This window comes from Ambystoma mexicanum, chromosome 5p, assembly GCF_040938575.1.
Source record: "Ambystoma mexicanum isolate Mex_15411 chromosome 5p, UKY_AmexF1_1, whole genome shotgun sequence".
In the NCBI taxonomy this organism is placed as follows: domain Eukaryota; kingdom Metazoa; phylum Chordata; class Amphibia; order Caudata; family Ambystomatidae; genus Ambystoma; species Ambystoma mexicanum.
The window spans coordinates 23,365,603-23,392,759 of NC_090930.1; the positions used below are offsets into that span (position 1 = coordinate 23,365,603).

A 27,157-nucleotide genomic window follows, 5' to 3' on the forward strand; every position below is an offset into this window, starting at 1 on the left:
AGACCCTATGGGGTAAAAGACCCCATAGCCCATAAAAGGAACACCTCAAATCATGTCTAAGAGTGGGAGTAAAAGAGTCTCACTCTTAGCAGTAGAAAAATATAAACCCCAAAAATCCAGCAAAGCCGCTGGGGGACTCACTAGGTTTGGGAAATTAGCTTTTACAGAGAATTCTCCCTAACACCCCCACTCTCCATCCCTCTGACCACTCCTCTCTCCTGGAGCGATCACTCCCTCCTCTCATCTCATCTCTCCCTCTCTTCCCCCCAAGCCAAGCCTACCCCAACATTGCCACCTACCTTCTCGGACATCCGGCCCATGAAGCGTGTGTCAGTTGAGGCTTTTGCCACCACTTTCTCTCCCCCCCCTCCACCTTTGGCTGTCTCTCATCCTGATACAGCCCTGTCTCTGCTCTACTCTTCAATTTCTGATACGCTTGATGTTCTTGCCCCTGTCATGAGGATCCGTTTGAAGTCCAAAGCCAAGTGCAATTCCTGGTCTGACTCTGACCTAGCTATACTTAAACATAATTGTAGGGCATCTGAGAGGAAATGGAGGACTTCCTGTTCATCCTCTGACAAACTGGCCTGTCGCCTGCTACAAAGGCAATACCGACTCTGTCCTCACCAAGAAGAGAGTCCACATTCAAGCTCGTGTCTCTGCGGCATCTAACAACTCGGCCGAACTCTTTAAAATCTGCAAGGAGCTGGTCAACCCTGCTGCAGTCTCTACCCCGCCTGTTGCCTCCCAGGCTCTTTGCAATGCCCTTGCCTCTCACTTCATTTAAAAAACCCAGGACATCCTGTCCACCCTCTCGACCCACAGGCCTCCTCTTCCCTCGCCATCTGTGCTTGCTGACCCTCCTTTAGCCACCCTCCCACCATCCTTCTCATCCTTTCCTCTTTTCACCCCTGATGAGGTTGCTAGACAAGTCTGATCTATGAAGGCCTCTTCAAAACAGGTCCATCCCTGTTCCTCTAAAACCATCAAGGACCACATTGACACCCTCGCTCCGGCCCTTGCTGATTTTTGCAACCACTCCTTTGCCTCTGAAGCACTCCTTTGTGCATCCTCTTCTCAAGAAACCCACAGCTGATCTTTCTTGTCCAGCTAACTAGCGGCCAATTTCCATTACTCCCTTTCTTGGAAAAGTTGGCCATCTCTCAACTTAACCTTCATTCCAATTCTGTTGGCTGTCTCCATGACCACCAGTCTGGCTTCAGAGCTGCCAGAAGCACAGAAACTGTTCTCCTAAACATCCGTAAAGATCTGCTCACCAACCTTGACTCTAACATTCCCTCTGTCCTCATCCTCCTCGATCCCTCTTCTGCCTTCGACATGGTCAACCATACCATCCTGCTCAACCGTCTCCGTGAAAACTTGGGTATTACTGATCAGGCTCTGGCCTGGCTGACCTCTTTCCTCTCAGATCGACCCTCCCAGGTCCAACTTGGGTCCTTCCTTTCATCTATCCTCCTCTCTACCTGTGGTGTTCCCCAGGGTTCTAACCTCTCGCCCGGGCTTTTCAACCAATACCTGGCAACTCTCGCCCACTGCATTGCCATTTTCTGCTCAAATTTCCAGTGCAACACTGACGACGCTCAACTCATTTTCAGGCTGCCCTCTGCCACCTCCTCTCCCTCTCTCATCTCTGATTGCCTAACTGCCATTCAAGATTGGTGTGCCGCCAATGATCTTTGTCTGAATGCCAGCAAGACGGAGATCCTCCTCATCGGCACACCTTCACCATCCTTTGCCCTCACTCTCTGGCCGGCCTCCCTTGGCCCTCCTCCTACCCCCACCTGCGAGGCTAAGAACCTCGGGGTCATCTTTGACTCCACCCTTTTCCTTCTCCGCCCACATCTCTGAGGTCTCTAAAAAGTCAAATTTCCGACTGCACCTCCTCAGAGGTACTCTGCCTTTCCTCTCCTTCCCCCAGAAGTTCATGGTATCTCAAGCTCTGGTTCTCTCTAGCTTTGACTATTGTAACAGCTTCTTTCTAAATCTACCTGCCTCTACTCTCCGCCCTCTGCAACTAATCCAGAACAGGACTGCAAGACTTGTCCTTGGCCTCAAGCCCTGGGATCGTATCTCTCCAGCTCTGAAATCTCTTCACTGGCTCCCAGTGGATGCAAGGATTAAATTCAAAATCCTCTGCATTGTCCACAAGGCTTTCTGGGGCCTGGTCCAAAATACCCTCAGCTATCCCTTCGCAAATACCTCCCCTCTCGAGCTCTTCGCTCCTCTACCTCCAACTCACTCAGGGTCAGTCGTTTTTCTAAGAAACGAGCTGGGGGTAGATCTCTGTCTTCGGCTGGGGCCTCCCTCTGCAACAGCCTCCCTGCCATTCTAAAACCTGAGGAGAACCATCTCTGGTTCCGGAAGCACCTCAAGACCTTCCTCTTTTCTTCTGCCTTCGCTCCCACTCTCCCCTGCTGATCTGTTCACTCTTGGCACCGTGCACCTGGCCACCCTCTGTCTTTTGGGCCCAGGTACCTACTCATCCTGTCACCCTCCCGCACTGCCTCCGGGCCACCCCTTGCACTGGGGTCTGTATCTGTACCCATACAGCCCCCCTCTTTTTCTTCCTGCACTTATCGGACCTACCCTGTCTGCTGCCTTAAACCTAGCACTTGCAAATTGCTGGCTGCATTAGCACTGTTTGTTGCCTTTATTATTTATTTATTGTTATTTATCTGTTTCTCCTCTGCTTCGCACTTTCCACCTCTCCCCCCCTTCCATGCACTTTTCCCCTCCCCCATGCACTTGCGCGTTCTCAATGTCACTGGGCCTAGTAAGATCGCTGTTGTGTTCTCCCCTGTTCCCCTCCCTTGCCTTGTCGCGCTCTGAGACACTTGTGTACGAGCGCGATAGAAATAAAATAATCAATCAATCATATGACATGAAGTGGTAAAATGTAAAAGTGCACAAGACTACAAACAAGACAACAGTGTAAAAGTATCCACTGCCAACAGCCCATCCTGGACACATCATGCAAGCAATCTGAAAGGATCTAAAACAAAGTTAAATGGACACAGTGTCCATGCCACACTTTGCACAAGGTGAGGTGCGCAGGAAAAACAAAGAACTTTACTATGGAGAACGGAGTTCACCTGCACTCATAGCCATAGAGACTGATAAGTGTCCCAAAACAGAGGAGCCCAGCAAGTTAAGTGGAGCAATAAAGCTTCACTTATATCTAAAAGTCAGGAAAGGTTCAACTATAGCAAAAACAATGGAGTCCCTGATGTTTTATGGAAGGAAACCAGCAATAAGAAATATCTTTCCTATCAGTTGCCAATAGAAAAAAAATGTCCCAGTCCCATTTCTCAAATAGGGAGTGTGCTGAAGTAGACAAGGCCAGGCCTTTTATTTACTCACCTCTCGCAGCTTCTCATCACACAGCTCAAGCATGGCCTGGGCGATTTGGGTTAGGGAGTGCTTGGCCCCTAAAACAAACAAACAAAACAGTGAGCACAGGCAGCTGTCCATGTGAAGAACCACACAACTAAGAGAAAAGGATTCTACTGGCAGTCAAAGAGATGGTCACTTCTGGAGAAGGAAGGTGGGGAAGGGCATTAGGCAGAACAAGTGGGGGTCAATCACAACTAGTCCCTAGAAAACAGTGGGCAACAACGAAACCCAGCCAAGAGAACAGGCAGAGGCACTGGCCATCAGCATATAGGACAAGAAGCATCACTTCACGTTAGTAATAAAGTAACACAGGGGAATCTTCTGGGCATACATGTGATATGGGGCGCACTATGAACCAGCAACAAAAGAGAAGTGGGTGAGGGACTGAATCCTACGCCTCTCTTGGACATGATTCACAACATTTTTTGTATTGTGAACGACTTGCTTACAAACCTTTTCCTTGTGGGTCCCGACTTGTGGAGTCATCAAGAAACCAATACTAATTGTGTTCTTTGGCACCCTAAACCCTCCAGGTCAAGGTGCCCTAATGTATTTATTTATTTTTGTATTTATAGCACGGCACAAAGCCCACGGGCATCTAGGCGCTAGTTACAGGAAGTACAACTCAGGTAGTGTACAGGGAAAAGTAGGTATGGTGGGGTACAAAGTTTAGTAGAACAGGTGTGTCTTGAATTTGTTCCCCTAAAGGAGATTAGGAGGGGTCAGCTCGCAGGCTGAGGGGTAAATTGTTCCACAGGGTGGCTGCGCACACTGGGATGTTGAAGCCCCCTGCTTTTCTCCAGCGAACCTTAGGTAAGGTTAGGAGGGGACTGTTCGAGGAGCGTAGTGGTCTGGCAGGAGATTATCTGTTAAGTTTTTGGGGCAGGTAAGAGGGAGCACTGTTCGAAATGCAGCGATGTTCGATGGAGGACTTTGAATTTGATTCTTTCCCTGACGCGGAGCCAGTGAGCTGCTCTTCTGACCAGAGATGTGGTCATGTTTCCTGCGGTCCACAGCAGCTCAGATAGCATTATTTTGTACGGTTTGGAGCTTGTTCAAGTTTTTTTCTGATGTTCCACAGAGGAGGGCGTTACAATAGTCTAGTTTGACACAAATAAGGGCCCGGGCGACTGCAATGCGATTGTCAACAGAGAGAAAGGGTTTGCATGCTTGGATGAGTTTAGTGGCGTAGGCAGAGGTGGAGACAATGTGGTTACCTTGCCTAGAAATGTTAAGGGTGGCATCCAGTTAAGCCACCAGAATTTTGACAGCAAAGGCTAAAGGGATGGCATGGCCGTCGGTAGTAAAGGAGTTGTAAGCAGGGTCCAGACTTGCGAGCCCAGAGGGGGTACCCACCAGGAGGAGTTTGGCCTTGTTGACATTCGAACACAGGGAGTGGGCGGCCATCCAGGATTGCATTTTTCCATTAATGGTGTTCACTTTGAGGCTGTCCTGGGTGTGGTCACCAGAAAGGGATGTCTGCATATTTTGTGAAGATGATGCCAAGAGAGTCCAGGTGGTTCATTAGGGATTTAGTGTAAATGTTATAAAGGGCGGGGGAGACACTGGAGCCTTGTGGGACACCACAGATGGTGGGTGTGGGGGTTGCATAGGCTTTGCCTGATAAGACTATGGAGGTTCTGTCTGCGAAGGAGGAGATCCATTTGGCAGCTGCGGTGGAGAAGTGCGCTGAAGTAGTAGATGGTGGTTGATGAGATCAAAGGCAGTCGAGAGGTCAAGAAGCAAGTGGAATGTAGGCAAGGGATGGTATCACAAGTAGGACACTGACACAATGGATACAATGGATACAATTTGTAAAACCTTTATTGAAAATGTTGGGGTTGAAGAAACTCCTATTTAGCCCTACTCCTAAGATGGGAGTAGTCTCGACCATCAAACGATAAACAAATCAGTCCCAGTGGAGTCCGTCAAATCAAAATGGCCTATGCTAACAAAAACCTAATGCCTGCCCTATCTCTTGTACAAAAAAAGTAAAAAAGGAGAAATGTATGCAAAGGAAAAATCAGTGTTAAAAAGAATAAAGTTAGTTGAACCAGCTCTCCTCCTCATTTTAAACCTCACGGAGTAAGGCTATTCTTGTAGGCAGGATGGCACACAGTGGCTCGGTTTCTGACACTCTAAGCAGTTACAAACCATGGAATGAGGCCTACCTGTCCTTCCACGTTAAAGTCTTTCTTGACTCTCAAAATGGTATTCCAACGTAAAGTTCACAAAGGACGCGTTCTGTCGGGTTCAGACCTTACAGCACACAGATCACATGGGTCCCCCTCTGTCGGGCTCAGACCTCTCGCATTACAGTTTAACACAAACTTGTTGGGGGCTCCCTTCCCCAAGCTCATTATACTTTGCGTCTCCCTCAATCGAGCTCCGACTCCTTTGACGGATGTCGAAGACTTTCGAATGTGTGTGCCACTCTTTACAGAGAACCACAGGACCACTTTGACTCAAAGTTCACGCTTAATTCACTTTTTAACTTCAAACAATGTACCTTTCATGGAGACTTTCGAATGGGCTACTTCCTTTCGCCGGACCACTCTGTTACTTAGTACCGCTGATCTCACAGCTGCCTTTTACTTCAAAGTACATTCACGGGTTGGCCTTTCTTCGAGTCTCATCCTCAACGTGTAGCCTTTACTCGTGATATAATGTTTCTACTTAATTGGCTTGAACACACACCAGTCTCTCATGTTGCATGCCAACTCAACAGCTGTGTGTGCGTCATTCTTGTTTTGCTATTTCCAATTCACGAGTCAAGGTTAGTATCACAGGCTTGACCTCACCTCCCTAACTCTGCCATTCACCCGGGAGGAAACAATGCATCTTCACGTGTCTTTCACGGTCTGTCCAAAGCAACAACCTTCAGTAGGGATCCCTTAGGGTTTTTGGTCCACTACTCTCGTCGCTTGGTCTGTTGCTCTGCTCCACTAGGTGTGCCTTTGTCACAGAAGTTCTGCTCGTACTTGTGTTCCGCCTTGCTCAGAGTGTGTCTTTAGGTGTTGGCTTTTATGCGTGTGAGGAGAGCTTACTGGTATCAGGTGTATGCACTTAGTGTAAAGTGCCTGACCTTTCCTGACCCGATTAATGGGGCATGTCCAGTTCGATGTGAGAGAGTTAGTCTAGTTAATCTCAGTCACCCTCTTCCTCGGCCCAGTATTTATGTAAAAAGAGGGTGGGGGAGTTAGGACTTCGGATAATCCTAAAAAATATGATGAGGTAGATGAACAAAAAAAGGGGGGAATACCGCGCATCACCATCAGCTGTCTCACCCCCACTCCCCGAAGATCCCTCATCCAGGTGATCCTCCTGTACTGGTCCAACCACAGAGTCTGGATCTAAAGGCGATGGCCGTACCCTGGCCACCTGAGAGAGAGAGATCCCTGGGGACTAGTGGGTGAGACACCCTTTGGTTTCTCACATGAGGGAGATTTGACCTTTGTCATTAAGGTCAAGTTGTTTTTTTAAGCCCAGGATGGCTGTTTCGGTGCCATGTCGTGGGCAGAATCCAGGTTGAAGGGAACAAAGAATGTGATTGGATTCCAGGAAGTTTGGGATTTGAAGATGTCGGGGTGGTCAAGGAGGGTCCCCTCTATTATGAGGAATTCATGTTGCGAGTGCCATATTGATGACTGGGGGTGCGGCAAACTGAGCGCTGTGTACTTTTTGTTTAGAACTGATACAATATTAGCTTATATGCGTGCAGAAAGATGACGTATCAAATCTACCAAATGTAAAAATATACATGTATCTTAATATAAATACACAGGCAATTCATGAATTGCAATATTATAAGTGCTCTTTTTAACAATTAATCAGAATACAGTGGTTAGGGCTCTCTTGCAAAATGCACTTTGATTTCTGAACAGGTTTTCAGACACAGAAGGGAGGTAAATGAGTAATCCCAACCTTTTGCGGTCAGCATCTGCAGAAAAAGCCTCGAGTTTATGGTCCGATAAGTCTTGTAGATAGTAGAAATAAACTCCTGATGTTTGAGAGCGTGACCAAAAGAGTTTTGTTGTTTATTCTGGTCAGTATTAAAACACGAGATAAGCTAAATGCCCAAAGCTATTTAGAAGTTTCAATTTTGCGATAAAGTGGGAGCCTGGTTGATTGAAAAAGTTGCAAGGGAACATATGTTATCTTGCCCTTTGTATTAAAATCTTTAGAGCGGATTAGCCATTTGTTTGGTTAAGTATTTTTCCAGGTGATCAGAGGTTGAATGTTGCCGCACAACTTAGGTCTTTTAAAGCTGCCACAAGTCTCTGGAGTGGAGATGGCTATCTATAGTTCAAGGGAAGTAATGGCTAAGCAGACCTTCCTCTATTTGCTAAAATAAGTCAGTGATACCATGTGCAATCATAGTTAAAAGGTTTTAGGCCAGTTATTGCTAGCAATGAAATTATGTTTTCAATAGTAATGTTTAAACCATGCACCAATCCCAAGAAATGGTGTGTTTTAAAATATGATCTGAAAATAAGCCAGACCAATGAAAATGGAATAATTGAGGAAAGGTAGGAGTTCTTTAAATAGGTTTTTTCCAATCAGCATCGCCCACCGAACATTTGAAAGGAACTTTTTGCTTGTTATTTTGAAGCCTATCAGGTCCTCGGAGTCGAGAGACTTTTTGTAGAAGAGAGACTTAACCACCAACGGCCCTGATACCTTAAAGCGGAACCGTCATCTCATGCTGGGAAAGCTCGAGCGTGTGCTGTGCTCCAAAGTCCCACCCTGTTTGGTGCTCAAAACGCAGGAAAGGGAGCTACCATCAGCCATCACATCCTGACTTATTATTTGTGAACACTGCTTTCTTTTTTGTGTAACCTATCCCACACTCTTTTTGGTATTTAGTTGTAAGGATTGGCAAAAGGTGTGTTAGCATAGGCCCTTTTATTTTGAAAAGACTCCACTACGACTGTCTTATTTTGATTCGATGGTCGTAGCTTGCTCCCATCTTCGATTTAGGTTTAGATTAGCCGTTTTCCACCCTACCTATACAGTTTAATAAACACTCTTGTACTGTCATCACTTGTGTCTGTCTATTCTTGATAGCATGCTCCCGAATTAAAAAAATAATTTCCTGTTCAATGTACAATTATGAACACTTTCGCTTAGCTTTGCCTGAATATAATGGGCATTTCTCGCTAATATGAAACTGCATATGCGTCAAGGCTTGGGCCCATGGCTCAAATATGCCTCTTTAAGCATGGTTAGACATGAAATTACATGTCAGTCTAGTCAGCAATTCTGAGCTCTTGTAGGACAGTTCTGGAGACTGGACCGCTCGACAAATCTGGCTCAACAAGATGAACAGCACCACAGATCAGACTATCTCCGGGGCCCTGCAGGACAAGAAGAAGGTGGAATTCTGCATAAGTCACCATGATTCGGCTGCAACAGGCAATCCTTGTAGTGGGAACTAAGGAGTGAGTTGTGAGAAACCTAAGGGTGTGCTCCAAGGTAGATCCCGGGAACCACTTATTCAGCTGGCCACAAAATAACTAGACCTCTTACCCTAATCCTGAATGCAAACAAGCAGGGGAAGATCACCTGGGTAGAGGGACCTGGGGTTATGCTCAGGAGAATGCCCCAAGAGAGATGTAGTATGTTACTGAGGAGGGAAAGAGGAGGGTGAAATCTCTGAGACCATTATGGGCTGTGTCACACCGGCCCCCTTTCCTCCCATTAAATCTCTCCTACACAGACCCTGTTTTCCTGTTCCTTGTCCGAATACTCCCAATCATTCTTCCCGTCCCTCTGATTATTTTCTGCACTCTCAACCTACTCAGGTAAAATACTACAGTTCCCACAATCCTTCTTGTTTATTTCACGGTTCCAGCTATTCCCGTCTGCTTCAAGAACCCTACCAATCCTGTCCCTCTGATGACCATTTTCTGAATTTCCACAATCCCTTATGTTCTGTTCTCCATCCCAGTCATTCTCGTCCATGTCACAAACCTTCCCTGTCCCATCCCCTAGGACACTGACATTCCATCCCCCCCACCCCTTTCCGACACAAACACCTTTGCAGACCCAAGACAACGGACTAATGTAAAACCTGACTACTTGACATGTCCCAACTCCGGCGTCAGGCAAAGTCAGATAATTAACCTGAATCATACACACTTGAGGGCCCTTTCCTTTCCCCAAAGGGATAAAAGGTGGAACAAGAGAGCATAAGACGAGCAAGGCAAGCACAGCAGACAGCACAGTGAGACGGCTAATCAAGTGCAGCAGTTAAAGAGAAGGAGAAGGGTGGCAGGAATTGAGAGGGTGGCGAGGAGAGAAGAAACCTTGCCCTTTTTGTCCCAGACCCACGGAACCTTTGTGCAAGAGAGCCTGAGACTGCGAACAATAGCTCAAGTGTCTTGCAGCAGATGTTAAGGGTAGACAGGGACAAGCCTACGCCGACAAGCAGGAGCGAGGGAAGCTCCAGCAACCATGGTACCGGCCTTGACTCCAGTGAAGAGGAAAGCCCAGCAGTTCATCACAGCCGGTGAGTCGAGGGGAGAACCGATAAGAACCAGGCTGTGTGGAGTAGGAATAGCAAAGTGGCAAGATTGAACCAAGTTCAATGAACTATGAAAGAACAGTAAAAGTGTAAAAAGGGGATATCAGCTGCCAAGAGAAACCAGCACCACGTGGGTGCTAACTCAGGAGAGACTGATCGATCCCTATCTGAGAAAAACTACAGATACCAGAAGGCCGTAGGAGGGCCACCGAAATAGGTCAAAGTGGTCACACTGAGGGTCAAGCAATATCCCTGTACAAGCAAAAGACTGATCTACAAACTGTGTGAAAGAAAGGGAGGTGAATCCCACAAGCAACTGTGAATAAAGTTAGCAAGAGTGAACCCGACCGAGGGATGCTGACGAGCGGGGCAAAGTCTAAAGTCCTGAGAAACAGGATGTTGACAAACGTGAATCCGACCGAGGAATGTCCACTATGAACTGTATGAAAAGACATTGAGAAAATAAGGGAAGTGAATCCCGCTAAAGAGAAGGGTCCGAGCCCGACAGATGGAGATCTGGCTGAGATCCAAGCCCGACCGAGGGAGATCCAGGGGTGAAGCCCTCACCCAAGTATTGGCAGTCGAGAGGGGTCCGAACCCAACCTAGGGAGATCCACGGGTGAAGCCATCATCCAAAACTTCATGTGAGAAAGGAACCGATATCATACGAGTGTAATGGTGTACAGTATACTTTTCAGGTTCAATTTTATGAAAAATGTGATGATGCGTGTAGATTTTTGTTATGAATGGTTATAGAAATGTGCGTAAATGTACAATTTGCGCAGCTGAAAAAAAAAGAAATATATATAATAGTGGAATACAATACGTGAGGGGGTCAGCACCCGGAAGAGGGGGGCCCACGGGTGAAGCCATCACCCTACTTGAACTGTGGCTAAGAATTGAGAAGGGTCAGCGCCCAGAAGAGGGGGACCAAGGGGTAACCATTCTCACCCTAGCAAACTTTCATTTGGTTAAAAGAACTTTCGTTTTTGTTATATGAACACGTCAGGCCCTCAAAGGCAAGAGATTTTCAAAGGAAACAAGACTTGGCCATCGACGTTTCCGAGAGCTGAAACTTGAACTGTCGCCTTGTGCTGGAGAAGCCCGATACTGTGCTGTGCTCCAAGATCCAACCTTACCCCGTACTCAAAACATGGGGAAGGGAGAGCCAGGCTACCACAACCTGACATTATTTGAGAACAATTCTTTCTTTTCTTGAGAACTATCGCACACCCTTTTTTGTATTAGAGGCAAGGTTTGGCAATAGGTTTCTTAGTATAGGCCCTTTTATTTGATACAACACCACTAGGACTGCCATATTTTTCATTTGATAGTCGATGCTTGCTCCAATCTTAGATTTAGGTTTAGAATAGGCTTTTTTTCCAACTTGCATACTGAATTCATTGTTCAATAAACACCCTTGAACTGTGATCACTTGTGTCTGTCTTACTTGATGCCACCATGCATTCCTCACAGGGCTCTGCAAAATTTCTCTTTGATTAAGAAGTATAAAACTGCAGGAGAAGGGGTCTTGTTACACAAGTTGAAGATCTTCAAAATTCTAAGGATACACTCAGAACAGGGACGGCTGAAGAAAGGTAGCTCAGAACAAGGGACAACCTAGCGGCTCAGCAGGAAAACATGGATGGTAAAGCAGCAAAAACAGCACCTGCAGAAGCATAACAACAGAGGTGACCCATAGAAGCATATGAGGTGGGGTCCCAACACCCTTCCTGGCAACGATAGCCTCAAGCACCAAGGCGAGAGTAGTAAGCAGTGGAAGAAAAGCTTGGAAAACAGTCCCAGGATGGGAGACCTCGATCAAGCAGATAAGGACCACCAGGGAGCCAGCAACAAGGAGAGGATGACCCAGGAAGGAAGCTCAGTACTCTAATCATACACAGGAGCACAGACTAGAGACACCAGTCCCACCATTATGACTGCACCAAGTCTAAAATAGGGTACAATGCTTTTTGACAGCAGAACCATGCAGCAGGTAAGCCAGCCTGTTTATCTTTCAAAACTTCAGCAGAGCTAAGAGCAGAAAAGGGATTTCCCCTACATGTACCATCATTCACAGAGGGCTGGCAATCCCACTAGGGAATTTGAAACTAAGATTTTGGCACCCCTCCAACCAGGTTGGACCCAAAAATCGACAAACATCCAAGCCCATCCCACAGGCAGCGTAGTGGCCTGCCCAGGGCCAGAACAGGTCTATATCCGTTCAAACCACTAAGAAGGCAGACTTACTGGGCTCAAAATGAGCCCATGTAGGCAGAATGCCAATTATCGGTCTAGCTTGTGTTTTTCCTGTACAAAGAACCCCCTAAAACAAAATTGCCCTAGAGTAGGCCCTAAAAATAACACTAGTACCCAATGGCTTCCATAAAGGTACATTGTGCTACTAATGCAGAAAATCGCCTGGCACACCTGATGAAGCCAAAATGCAATATTTGTTTTATAGGGGGAGGCTGGTGGCAGCAATCTAGGGTTTGTGATGGACCTGGTGGTTTCGTACCTTCGTCCTTGGGGGGGCAGGGGGGTACGCCCTTTGAGGCTAGGGAGGTGAGCCTGCTAAGCAAAACAGTCCCTAGGGGTTTAGGAAAGCGGGAGCTCACTGGGAGTGACTTCCCACCAGGGTACAGGGACTCTCATTGCGGTAAGGAACTCGCTACAACTGACACATTGTTTGCATATATAGGATTACCAGAAGTGGATCGGACTGTCAGCTGTGGAACCCCAAATAATGTAGAACGTGCATGTTACCAGTTGGCTCAGGGCAATGCTGGTCTTTTAATGGGCTTGATAGTATCTGGTAGCAAGAGTAAAAGGACTTTCCCTGTTGAAAAGGGGGAGGAGAAGAGATATGCAGAGGCGAACCACCGACGTACTGATGTCATTGGGAGGCAGAGGCGGCTGTGGTATGGAGAAGGACCTGCAATGTAATCCGGGAGAGAGACCTGGAGATAAACGGGAGAGAAACCCGAAAGCACGAGAAACGTGGCCGACAAGGTATAGGGCTGTGTGGAGGTGGCGAGGCAGAGCAGAGCAGGCAATGGGGTAAGGCGGGACCACGCTGAAGACGAGGTGGGCCTGAGGTCCAGTAAACAATGCAGTTCCCAGCGAGCGAGAGAGGAAGGAGGCCCCCACTCGCACTACGCAAAACCAGAGAGAGAGCAACATAGTGGCGAGTGAAGAAACACTCCTGCTTCCATTCAGGAGAGGACAATAAGGAGTTGGGGAAAACACCTGCATCACCGGTCGAAGCTACCTCGCTGGTCTAGAACCTGCAACCGAGAAGGTACGTGGGTTACTCACACTAGAGTGGGGCACAGAGACCAGATCATGAGAAAGGAAGAAGGAACAAAGAATATAAATCCATACAAATGGTAACCAGGTCCAGCGAGGGAGATGGACATAATGTCATGCCTGCGCCATGGGCGCATACATTGGCGATCAATATGGACCTTATTTCCCATTTGCGAGACTTTGATACTTTTCTTTTTTTTCCAACAAACTTCATTTACCACAATGCACTTGGCTATAACCATCTATTCCTGGCTATTCCTATTGGTCATCATCGGAACTACAATCCCCAGAAGCCCTAGGGATCAGCTCTGCTCCCACCAGCTCAGGTACAGAGAGTGAGGTGGCAGATTTTTTTCAGGTGTGCTGATCCAGGTGCGACCAATTAGCCTGCCTCTGTGCTGGACAGGGCGGCATATAAGCTGCTGCCTGCAGGGGCTCAGACTCTTGCATTGAGAGTCCTTCCAGCACCTTTTTGCTTCGTGCTACGGATCTTTGTATGCGGTTCCTCCTTACCCCTGCTTTGGATCCAGCCTTGCAACCGATCACGCTCCGCTGCTACCTTCCAGGCTCCTGCCTTGCAGCCGATCACGCTCCGCTGCCTTCAACCTACAGTCTTCGTCCGTTGGGCTTCCAATCTAGCAGCCTTCTACAGTCCTCTGCAGCCTTCTACAGTCAGCGGCACTGCTCCTCTGGGCTCACTCCTTGCTGCCCGGCCCTTCTGGGTTTCTTGCCGTGCAGCCTGCTTCACTCCACTGCCCTAAGCCCTTTCCCTCTGGACTGCCTTCCTTACAGCCCAGCTCCTTTTGGGCTTGCTCATTGCTTCCTTGCTCCTTTGAGCTTTCTACCTTGTATCCTACCGTCCTCTGCTATCCACAACAGTTTACCTACATTATTTACTTTCAGTTATTGCAGTTCCCCTGTTTCCTGACAGCTACTCCCTTGTTTTCTTCCTTGTTTTCAACCCTCTGTTTCTTTATCCCTATCCAATCCTGTTATATGGCTTTCCTTTCCTTCTGCTAGTTTGCTATTCGACTTCCTTTTCCCTGGATTTGTCTGTTAATGTCTTCTCTTGTACTGTTTGTAGACCCCTTGTACAGAGCATGTCTGTTGGTATCCGTCAGGCAACCTCTGCCCCTTCCCTTGTCTCGTTTCTGCATTACAGACATCCATAGCTGTTGTTCCAAGCCATGAGAAAACAGCGTGGGCCTCTGATATAGCAAACTGTGCAGAAGGCTAGAGTTTTCCTAAGGTCTGTGGAACACTCTTTTCCTATATCTGCATACACCCCAAGAGGGAATCCATTCTGTACACCTTTTTCCTTGCTACACTTGCCTACTCTTCGTTCTCTTTTCTTTCAGCTGTGTGTGTACTATTCTGTCCACTTTACTTTGGCACAACCACCCAAACCCTTCCTGGGTGTCCTGTGCCACTCTTAATAGAGTGCCATCCGTGTCACATAAATACTAAGAGTGGTTGCTAGAGCCCTAAAAAAATAAACCTTGGAATCAGTCAAACAGCTCAAAGCTACACACAAAATCCAAGAGAAAGATATACTAGGAGAGAATACACATACCTCAACGGATCAAGCGAGAATCTGAGAATAAGAGAACCAAGGGAGCCAGGATGGCCTATAAAGCAAGTAAGGAATCATCCCAATGTTTATCAGAACCAAGCAAGACTGGAATTCCGTGGGGAGAGGAGGGTTAAGGAAATATCCCTGCATCTACGATCACAGAGAATTGACTTTTTTTGGTACTTGATGTTTATGCTGAATACCTGAGAAAAAACGTTTATTTGGAACTCTGACAAGATGGACACGAACTGATAAGTCAGAAGGCCTGCCTCCTATTAAATAACGGTGGAAACTAAAACTAGGAGAGATTCCTGGAAACATAGAGACAGCAGAGCAAAGAACATGGAGGGCAGCATATATTGCCCGCTTTCCCCTTTCGGCAGTTTTTCTAAGTGGTAGGGCCGGATTAGAAGTTAGGATTTGGATAGTGGACAAGATTTATTATTTTGACAAGCACCCTTAGTTTAGTTTGTTGGGTAGGGAGCTTCCTGATAAGGAATCAGGTCAGTGAGGTGTTTTCTTTAGTTTAAACTAAACTCCTGTAGTATGTTTTGTTGTTAATAAGATTTGTAGAGGACATATCTACTGTAAGGAAGGCATGGTACCAACAGTAAGACAAACACTAGTGACCACAGTTCAAGGGTGTTTATTGAACTTCAACAAGGGTATGATAAATGCCTATCTAATCCTACATCTACAGATGGGAGCAAGCCACGACCATCACATAGTAATAATACATTCCTAGCGATGTCTTGTCAAAATAAAAGGGCCTATGCTACAAAAACTATTGCCAACCCTTACCTCTAAATACAAATAGTGTGGGGGTAGTGTTTATGAAAAAGAAAGACGCGTTCACAAAAATCATGTCAGGATGTTCACGCCGTTGACCTCCCTTCCCCATGTTTTCAGCACGGGACAAGGCGGTTCACTCGAGCGTTGCCCAATCTCTGGCTTCTTCGGCACAATGATACAATTAAATCACTAGCAGCAGGGCCTTCTGTGCCCAAGGCGCTTTACTTATCAAAGTCTCTTGATTCTGAGGGCCTGATGTACCAAAATAAACAAAGTTTTTTTCCTTTTACAAGTACTCAATTCAGGTGATTCACTCTTCACCTTGGATCACCCTCAGCTGAGCTCAGATCCCTTTAATACAACAATTGATCCTTTGGATTCCCCTCTTCCGGGCTCAGATCCCCTTTTACAATATTCATAGAATATTCTTTCTCGGGTGACACATGGTTCACCCTGGATCCCCCTCATCGGGGCTCAGATCCTTCCTATTTATTATACAATTAGCCTCCCTCAAACGGGTTCAGACCAATTTCAGTTAGTATCAACTATCTAAGACTTCCAAATGTACACAGGGTTTAGCTTGACCAGTTGCAGGACCAGTTCTATTTCACAATTCCTTTTTACATTCGCCACCTCTGAGTTGGATACTTAACAGAGACCTTTCGATTGAGCACCCAAGTTGCCCCGGACTACTCTGTTTACAGTATCTGTCTTGGCTTCAAAAGTTCAATCACTCATTTGCTGTTTAATTATTCACGTCTCTCGTCACATACACTTCACACACTATTCTCTTCAGATTTCTCTATACAATGTTCCTGCTTAAAACCTTAGTGCTAACATAGCACGGTCTGGTATCAGTCTCTCCGACTCATCGACTGAACTGACTTTACTGGTGCTGTTTTGTTCTAGGAGGCAAGGACAGCACCACAGCGGCAAAAGATTCTCCCCGCCTTGGCTATCGAGGTCGGAGAGCCATGGGTACCTCAGACACAATGCAGGTTTCTTCAGCTTTAATTCCAGGTTTTATGTTTTTTATTCTCGAAGGCTCATGAAAGTAACAGTCTTTCTCTGAAAAGGTCAAGGGCACTTCCCTCCTTGCAATCCTCTCCGGTCTTGCCGTCTTTCTCCCCGTATTAAACTGCCATCTTAGAAATTCTGTTTCCTCATGTGCTCTGCCTTGCTCAGAGTGTGCTTTTGTGCTCCGCCTTTTATCCATGTGGGGAAGTGTTATGGAAGTCAGGTGTGTGTGCTGATCAGTAATTGCCTGACTCTGCCTGACCATTGTGTTGAACCATGTCAGGTATACGGCCCGGGAGTCAGTTTTCTCTTACAGTGAGCTGTTCGTGGGAAAAGTGTTTGAGTCGGGAAAGTGGGTGCGGGGGGGGTTTGAGTTCCTAAGTATCATGGATGGGGAAAAGGTGTTACAGGGAAGGGGATACAGCGCCTCGCCGTCCTGTGTCCCACTTTCACTCCCCGAAGACCCCTCAATCCAGGTGATCCTCCCGCACTGGTCCACCCCCAGGAACTGGATCCAAAAGCGATGGCCATGCCCTGGCCACCTGGATGACAGATCCCCGTGGACTAGCGAGTGAGACACCTTCACTTGCGCTAGGAAACTCAGGACAGAGCTGGAGACCTGATTCAATCACCTAAAACAGGAGTGTTTTAAGTAACCGATTAATTCATGATGGTTCTGGGTTCTGGATAGATGGAATCTAGGAACTGTAATCAGGCAGGCATTACCAGAGCAGAGAGCATGCCTCAGACGATAAGTAGCAAACTTATCCTGAAGATACTCCAACCCTTGGCGATAGTAGACCTGGTGAACCAAGCAGAGAGATTTAAACTCAATCCTCTTGGCAACAGGCAGCCATTGGCGGGACTAGAGTACTGGAGAGGTATGGGACCCATAAGGAGTGTTAGCGGCAACCCGGACAGCCACATTTTGGAGTAGTTGCAGCCAGTGTAGAAGATAGAGGGATTCGGATAGAAACAGGGCATTACAATAGTCAATGCAGCTCATGACTAGAGAGGCAACTACCATGGGCTGTAGATGACTAGGCACGAAGGGTAACACCTTGCAAATAATTTTTAAATGAAAATGTTCTAACCTGGGAAGCCATAGAGAGTGATGAAGACAAGGGACCACTGAGGTTCTTGACATGGGTCGCCAGAGACAGTCACCCAACACGGGTGGCCAGAAGCAAGAAGTCCAACGAGTGGAACAAGGAGGAGGACACCCCAAGAACCTCTGTCTTGTCCCCATTGAGCTTAAGCCAATTGCTGTACATCACCCATTCACGGCCGCCAAGTACTCACAAAGGCACAGCGACACTACAGCTTGGCTCCGAACAAACCACAATCTGAGTGGCATAGGAGCAGCATCGGAGTACAAGTAAAAGTAGGCCCTCTGGTCCAAGATTTTATTCTGGTGCGCCACAAGTTATATAATCACCCTAGGTCTCAAAAGGAGTGCTTAAGATGGACACCAGGGCCGTGAAGCCTTATAGGTGACCTATGGCTATATACTCTGAAGGTGTAAAAAGGGGATGTATTTGCAGGGGGCTTCAACAGAAGTCCCTCTGACCCCCAAAATAAATGAGAACCCCCAAAAATAAAGGGGCAAAAAGAGTAGGGGTTCCCTAAAACCAGACTGGAACATTCGTAAATGGTATTCTGCCCTACCTGAACGCTGCACTGGGGCCCTGCGGTGAACTTCTTGCACAGCAGATAGCTAAGTGGTGTCCAGTACTGAAAGGAAGAGGGGACCCAAGAGCGAGAGGAGAATGAAAGGACCAGACAAAAACATTGCGTACCCTTTTAACTAATCTATATGCTCTACTAGAGTTCTCTGGTCTCACAGAAATGACTATTCTCGCAGGAAGGGGGAGGGGGCCTTGTGGTGAGGGCAAGTGTGTTGTGCTGCTGTATTCAAGTCATTGATGTAATTCTAACTTTTTCTTATGGACTAAATTCAGTACAATATATCTTACACACGGCACCGACCCAAATAAGTATTCAGAGTATAATACACACTGTGCGAGGATACCCATATGGGAGGAGTTATGTGCAAATTATAAGTATAGGGTAGAATGGGTGGTGCTAGGGTGGGGCTCTACTGGGTTGAGATGAAGATGCACTGGAGTCTTAGTAAAGGAGCAGCAACAGTGGCAATGGCAGGAATTTGTAGAATGAAGCATTAACGCTGTTTAGAGTCTAAACAAGATTTGACAAGGTTTATGTACAGCAGGAGGCAGCAGTAAAGGTTTGAGTTGGTTTTGGCATATGCTGATGGTCAGCTGAGATGGTGGAAATTAGGGATAGGAAAGTGAGTCATTAAAAGACCCCCAACTACCAGGTTCTAACCTTTGGCCAATGGATTGTTCACAAGGGGAAACGGAAGGCCCTGCGCTGCTGGCAGGTGAAGAGTAGCTCCTGTCAGTACTCACCATTGTAGGTAGCACTGTTCTTCACAATTAGCTCCACCTGCTCGCGAAACTCCTCACGAGACGGATACATACGTCGGCGCACATTCTCTCGCAGAGTCTGCAGGTCCATGGGGTGTTGGACGATCTTGTAATAGTCCTTTACAACCTTGCCATTGACAGGTGTGTGAAAAGGATACGTCTATAAAGAGCACACAGAAAGATTTAATCAAACATATTCAGCAGTCACTTGCATCCTTGTACTGTCAGTACTTTCTAGAGACCATCACACATTATCACATTAGCAAAATAGGTGCATGCACTAAAAATACATTACACAATCCCTTTTACATAGTGTCCTAGAGATAACAAATATCTTATTGTAGTCGATGGGAGAAGAGGCACTGTGCACATGTCCTCTATGCTGCACGTTGCCTAGTGGGAGCTCATTACACTATTCTTTAGGCTATATAAATGCTATTATTACTCGGTTAGGTAGCATGTGCTTCTTGAGTGTAATTCTTCTCACTTTGTGAGTCGCCCAGCATTTTTGCTGGACTATTGGATTTTTGGACTATTTCTCCTGAGTGAGTGGGGACCTTTTTCCACACTACTCATTCTTTTTTCTCTCTTTTGGCTACTTTTTAATGGAGGTTTAAGTTACTTACCTGTAACTCCTGTTCTCCAGCATGTGTCTTGCATGGATTCACACGCTCATGAATATTCCCTGTCATCAGCCTGGGATTCATCAGTAAAAAGAAAGCAGTTTCACTTTAGACTTAAAACTACTTGTCCACTCTATAGCCAATCATTGTCCTTTAGGGCATACTACCCTTAGCCAGTGGCACTTGTCTTCCTAAACTCCACCCATGCTGGGCATCTTCACATTTGGTTGTGCATGCAACGTGGCAGTATGAACCAAGAAGAGCGATAGAGGGGAAGTTGGGAGGGTTCGCATGTGAATCCATGCAAGACCAATGCTAGAGAACTTGTTCTGTCCCCAGCATGGCGTCAAGCATTAATTCACATGCTCATTATTATGATTACATAGCAGTACATATACACAACCACGGAAGGTGGCAAGGCGCAGCAATACACTTACCCCTGGAACAGACTCTCTTCAAGCAGACCGGTTGCATAGCACCGCTTGGACGACCCCAGACTCCTGCCTGGAATCCCTGTTGATGCAGTAGAATTTGTGTAGGTGTGGGTAGACCTCCACGCAGCACCCCTGCAGATGTCGAGCAGGGGAACACCAGAAAGAAACGCCATTGTGCTCTCAGTCGGCCAGAAAGAGGTCTGTCGGCCCGACGATGACAGTGCATGACAAAGCCGGAGAGCCACATGGATATATGGAAACCCTTAGACAGGGCCTTCCCGTGTCACACAGGTTCAGAATTGACAAACAGCTGAGAGGTCTTCTCCCGTTGCGAGTGCCACATAAAACTTCAAGGCATGACATCTAGCGAATGCAACGCCCATTCAACAGGCGTAGAAGGGTTCGGAGAAAAAAATGGCAGAACCAAAGGCTTGTTGAGATGAAAGCCCAAAGGAACCTTTGGCATCAAGGTGGGAGGAGTCTGCAACACCACCTCCTTAACACATTATCCCTCACCCATAAAGGTCTGAACAAAGCTGCACCCCCTTATATCTCGGCCAGACTGACCAGAAAATCTTCTACTCACCATACTAGAGCTTCTAACCTCCTCCTACTTGAAATACCCAGATTTAGACTAACTAAAGCGGGTGGAGCAAGTTTCCCTGTCCGAGCTGCCTGTGCCTGGAATGCACTCCCTACCGTACTAAGAGCCAACTTACCCTACATGAGATTTAGATGCAACGTAAAAAGTTGGCTCTGGACTAATGACGACCTACAATCTGTGCCTTTGTGCTAGGCCTGGATCTATTATCTCATTTATTGACCATGATACCTCTGAAACTTGACATCAGACCATTTCATTAAGGAACCTGTATATTCTATACTGTATTCACAGCTCGTATATTTTATGTACCTGTATTGCAAATACCTTAATAACACATGTAATGTATCTATTATATCCTTTGTATGTATCCTATGTCTGCAACCTAAGCTTAAGTATTCTTGTGACTGCTGCGCCCGGCTACCCCTGGGTTTGGAGCGCATTATCAAATAATAAACTAAACCTTTGTAGCGTGGAAAGTCAAGTACAGCTGCTTGAAGGAGAAGGCCTGTATCTCCCCGACTCACCTGGCAGTCTTCCACAAGAGAAATTTCAGAAGGGCCTGATGCATCAGTTTAAATGGAGGCCCCATGAGCTTAGTCAAAACCACGTTCAACTCCCAAGCCTTCACCAGCAGAAAAGTCCTGAAGAGGCCCTTGAGGAACTCCTTGACTGTCCTGTGCGACCACAGGGAGAGCTTGCCGGGCGTCAGGGTGTACCGGGATATGGCAGCCAGATGAAACTTGATGGGGGCGTGAGCTAGCCCAACTTTGGCCAGCGAAAGCAGGTACGGGAGGGCTGCAGCACTGTTATCCGCAGATGCATAATCTTCTGAGTCCTGCACCATACTGTGAAGCCATTTGTGACTGTAACAAGACAACGTAAAGGAAGCTCAGGCGTTGGCCAGGATCTTCTTGCTGCAGCCAGACCGTGATGCTCAGCGACGCCGGGTTGTGGTGCAGTATTGTTCCATTTTCTGTGGAGAGACGGTCGGGAAGTGGAGACAGCTGGATGGACGTAGCCACAGACGAATGGAGAAGATCCGGTGAGGATCATCCTGCAAAGGCAATGTCTGAGTGTGTTGATCACACGTGACAGGAGCGGAATCAGGAAAAAAGCGTACAGGAATGAGACGGCAACCCCCAGATTCCTGGGCTGAGGAAATCTGCTGGCAAACGTCCGGGACTTGGAGTTGGCAGCAGTCACAAAGAGGTCGATCTGGGGTGGGGGAACCCCACCAGCTGAAGAGAGGAGACATCTTGAGATGAGACATCTGCATCAAAGGGGACAAAGACCACGACCTGAAGACTGGGCCAGTGCCACAGGGACTGGGCTTCCAGGGAGACAGCGGAGGAGTGCGTCCCCCCTGCTTCTGGATGTAGAACATGGTGGTGGTGCTGTCCGAGAAGATCCTCACAATCTTCCCCTGTAGCTGAGGCTGGAACGACTTCAGGGCACAGAAGATCGCCCAAAGCTCAAGGACCATTATATGCAAGACCTTCTCCCTTCTGGAGACAGATTGTCCTGTGTGAGGGGCGTCGGTAGTGAATGTTGCCTGGTACTGAGGTATCTGGAAAAGAGCCCATTGAGTCAGATGTGGATGAGCCGACCACCAATGAAGAGCTTGACGGAATGTCTGATTGAGGGTGATCTTCTCCGTCCACGTGCCTGTGCTGCCACCTGGCGTCTAGGAATTCCTCGAGGGGCTGCATATGGAGCCTGCAAAAAGGAACGGGATGGATGCAGGAGGTCATCATGTCCAACAGGGATTTGATGGACTGGACGGTTGCGATGGATGCTGTCGACAGCCGCTGAACCTTCCACAGGATGGCCTTCACTCTCTCCTCCGAGGGGGTCGCTAGGCAAGAGATTGAGTTGAGCATTCTGCAATGGTACCACACAGGACTTCGGATAATTGATGAAGAATCCGACTGAAGTTAGAAGGCGAATGGTCTCTGTGTGAGCTGGACCGAACAAGCCAGTTGTCCAGCTAAGGGTAGACATGTATACCCGTGCGGCGTAGGCGCACTGCCACCAGGCCCAACATTTTATGACTACCATTGGAGCAGACTTAAGGCCATGGGGTAGAGCCTTGAATTGGTAGTGGTGCCCCAAGACTACAAAGGGCAGGAACTTCCAATGTTTGCGATGAATAGTGATGGTATGCATCCTACAGGTTGCTAGAAAATCCCCTTACTCCAGCTGGTCGAGCACATTCTGCAACGTGCCCATCCTGAACTTTTGGGACTTTAGGTACTTGTTTAGGCGCTATAAGTCTAAGATCGGTCTAGGTCTGCATGTTCTGTATTGCTCACAAAGCATAGTAGGTTTGTCCCCCTCTCTGCCCCCCCCTGCTCTTAAATACTATATTGTAATGCTTAATGTATTTCCCTCTCTCCTTCCCTGCCTGCTGTCACGTTTCCCAGTCCACGCATTGTTAAACAATCCACAATTACACAGAACAGCCCGTACCTACCTGGCACGACAGTCGCCTCTCATCATGGCGCCAAGAAACAGCATTCCGCTCGACAATGGAGAGCGCTGACTGGCACTCCGGTGTTTTTCGACCCTCAGTGCTGTGGCAACTTCCATGGAAACTTCTGCATTGCCGCCGAGGAACACAGAGATTCAAGCGTCCCGTTAGGTGAATGACTACCTATCGCATTCATCATCTTTTAGCACGTGATTTTTCCTCACGCTTCCGTGATGCGCATCATGTGACTGTTAGCAGTTAAAAGCATCGGAAGCCACGAAGTCAGTGCTTCTGAGCTGCCTCTTAAGGACTGTTTGGCGTTTTGAATCTCATTGGATACTTAGGCTCTACGACCACGGACTGCTTCACGGATTTGTCTTCGTCCTTCTCCTTGCATCTGTTACCATTGCCCTTGATCTGTTTCTACTGGTATTGACCCCGGACACTCTCAACGGACTGCATAACGGACTTCCGTTTACTGGAACTTTTTGGCCTTGTAACCATTGCTTTTTGATCTCGTTTTTGGATTCTGTACTCTTGTGCAGATTCCTCTTGACCCAGGTGTTGAGCTGTCATCCAAGCCTCAGTGGATACCGACCCATTCACTCTGCTGTTGATCCCCTGATACTTCCCATCAATTGCGGGCTTGTTTACATTACACTTAGGTAAGCCCTATTACAACTTGTTTTCATATGACATTATCGTCATTGCATCTTATTTGATAACCATTTATTGCATTACAACGCTCAGGGGGTCCTTCTGGCGTTCCCGGTTCCAGATTGACGGCTCACTTCACCTGTGGCCTCAAAGATTGCACAGGCAGTGATTGGCCATTCTGCCTGTGTGGTAATTGGGGACGGAGGTATTCATTAATCTGCACGACTATCAAGATCAGAACACCTGCCCTGTGGGCGTTTTGAAACAGTATGTTCTTATTGAATAAGCGCCTAACAAGCGAACAATAAATAGGTTGCCAGCCCCTGACTTCTTCCTTAACAGAAAGTATCTGGAGTACACTCCGAAGCGCTGTAAGACCGGCCTTATTGCCCCTTTTCTCAACATGGCCTGAACCTTCTGTAGCAGTTGGGCTATGTGAAGTGCTTGACGTGCATCAGGAGGAATGCAAAGGCGCCTGTCTTGGAATTCGACAGCACGCCCCTGCTGAAGAACGCCCAGCACCCATTCGTCTGTGGTGCTCTTTCTTCACTGCTTGATAAAGTTTGATAGTCAGCCTGCCACTGGGGTGCGAAAGTGGGGGCGAGGGTCCAGGGACGGTTCAGGCTTGCTTGGGCATCTGCGTCCTGGTCTGCGGACGACAAGTCTGGCCACCACTGACGTAGGGCTGGGAGCAGCCTCTGTAGGCTTCCTGGGTGGAGGAGTGGGAGGCCAATCCATCCTCCTAAATGCTGTACAACAACGGAACCGGCACGATGGACTTCCTCAAGGACTCACGTAGTTAAAAAAGAAAACCTTCCTGCTCCTTCTCTTCCTGTACCAGACTGAAGAGTATGGACGCCTTTGAGGTGATGGCATGGAAGTGGCCAATTTCATATGGTGGTGAAGCCCTGGCAGGCTCGTCAACATCCGGGCGTTCCCAGTCAGCGGGGACATTAGAACGTGGCACAGGGAAACATAATACATACATTACATGTATATAAAGAATAAATCAAACTTACCAAAGTGATCTACAAGAGGTGATTCATATGATTTGATGTGACAAGAGAAGGAGGGGGAAACAAAGGGAGGACAAAATAACGATCTTACGAGGCCGTGTGTCATTCAGATCAGACAAATGCGGGGAAGGGAAGAAGTGCCAAAGGGAGGGGAACAGGGAAGTGCAGTTAACTCACAAGTGCAGCCAGCAGGTGGCTCATAAGTGCAGAGAGAAAGGACAGTAGGGTTGCAGTACAGACCCTTAAGTGCTGGAGAACCCGGAGGCAGTGCAATGGCAACTGGACATGCAGCAGCCTGGGCCCGAGTTCAAAGGGTGACCAGGTGGCCCTTGCGCAGAGCAGTTAGGTGCATCAGCAGGGGAGAGGAAGTGAGCAAGCATAAGTGAAAAGGAAGGTCTTGAGTTGCTTCCGGAACCGTAGGTGGTTATGCTCAAGTTTGAGAGAGGCATGGATGCTGATCCAGAGGGAGGCCCCAGTCGAGGAGATAGATCTGCCCCCAACTCTCTGCTTGATGAAGCGTCTGACCCTCAGAGAGTTGGAGGTGGATGAGCGGAGAGCTTGAGAAGGAAGATGTTTTGGAAGAGAAAGTTGGAGCTTCAGCGGTTCCAGGTCCCAGAAAGCCTTGTGGACGATGCAGCGGGTCTTGAACCTGATCCTTGCACCCATGGGGAGCCAGTACAGAGATTTCAGAGCTGGAGAGATACGGTCCCTGGGCTTGAGGCCAAGGACAAGTCTCACAGTCCTGTTCTGGATAAGTTGTAAAGGTCAAAGAGTAGAGGCAGGAAGATTTAGAAAGAGGCTGTTGCAATAGTCCAGCCTAGAGAGGACCATAGGTCTGGAGACAGTGAGCATCTGGGGGAAAGTGAGAAAAAGAAGAATACCGCTGAGGAACTGCAGCTGATAGCTTGACTTCCTGGAAACGTCAGCGATGCGAGGAGAGAAGGAGAAGTTGGAGTCGAAGATGACACCCAGGTTCTTAGCCTCGAAGGAAGGAGCAGGAAGAGGGCCACTGAGTGGGCGGCCAGAGAGCGAGAGAGGAAAGGAGGGAGCGGGTGTCCCAATGAGGAGGATCTCAGTCCTACTGGCATTAAAGAAGAGATCACTGGCGGCATACCATTCCTGAATTGCGACCAGTCAGTCTGGTATGAGAGAAAAAGCAGAGGTGGCCGAGGGGAGCCTGAAAGAGAGCCAAGTGTCATCTGTATAACATTGTAGATTGGAGCAGAAAGTAGCGATGCGGTGGGCAAGAGGTGCCAGGCAGTGGTTGAAGAGCTAGGGAGAGAGGTTAGACCCCAAGGGAACACCACAAGTAGAGAGAGAGAGAGGGATAGAAGAGAGGAAAGACCCCAGTTGGACCGGAGAGGGTTGGTCGGTGAGAAGGGAATAGTTTCTTACCTGTAACTCCATTTCTCCAGCATTGGTATCTTTCATGGATTCACATGCTTAGAATATTCCCCGTCGTCAGGCTGGGAATCCCCGGTACATTATAGATAGATCCTTTCCCGTAGGAAAACTTTTTCGACGCTTATGCGTCCTATTCACCTTGTTTTGTATCATGCGTGCCCGCACCGTCAGGACGTCATGATATAAATACAGGCCCCGCCCCCGCGCTCCCTCAGATTTCGGCCCCCAAAGTAGTGGGGGAACCGGTTTGCATGTTCAGGGGGAGGCAGGTGGGCGCATGTGAATCCATGAAAGATACCAATGCTGGAGAAATGGAGTTACAGGTAAGAAACTATTCCCTTCTCCAGCATTGGATCTTTCATGGATTCACATGCTTAGAATAGATTACATAGCAGTACACCCCAAAGAGAGGAGGCGTGCATGCAAACCCATATACTTTCTTCGCAAAGCCCGTTCCCTATGATCATGTATACATTAGTAATCGTTAACATAGGAAAACGAACCACATACAGTCATAAATTCCACAGGATGCCACCCCTAGTCGGGGCTTACCTTATTGGAATAGGTGTCGGAGCACCGCCTGTCCCATCCTGGTATCTTCGGCATGTTGCTGCGACAGGCAGTAATGGCGGGTAAAGGTGTGTGTAGCCGCCCAGGTAGCCGCCATGCAGATGTCCCCCAGAGGGACTCCGGCCCACAGTGCCGTCGACGATGCCGCTGCTCTAGTTGAATGAGCTCTTGGCCGTCGTAGAAGAGGCTTCCCTGCCCTGGAATGGCAGTACGAAATGGTAGATGACACCCATATCTTGACAGTCCTTGCTTAGAAATGGCTTTTCCTCTAGCACCCAAACCATAGGCCACGAACAGT

At 47.7% G+C, this 27,157-nt stretch overlaps 1 protein-coding gene across 5 annotated transcripts in view; it reads right to left on the minus strand.

Annotated features, from left to right (window-relative positions):
* TAF1 (TATA-box binding protein associated factor 1) overlaps positions 1-27,157 on the minus strand; it is a 1,380,965-nt gene that overhangs the window by 308,109 nt on the left and 1,045,699 nt on the right. For all 5 annotated transcript variants that reach the window (XM_069612352.1, XM_069612355.1, XM_069612353.1 and 2 more), the window contains exons 29-30: positions 19,064-19,241; positions 3,382-3,449 (exon numbers count right to left, since the gene is read on the minus strand). In XM_069612352.1, coding sequence (XP_069468453.1) covers positions 3,382-3,449; positions 19,064-19,241 — 246 coding nt within the window. The remainder of the gene's footprint in view (positions 1-3,381; positions 3,450-19,063; positions 19,242-27,157) is intronic.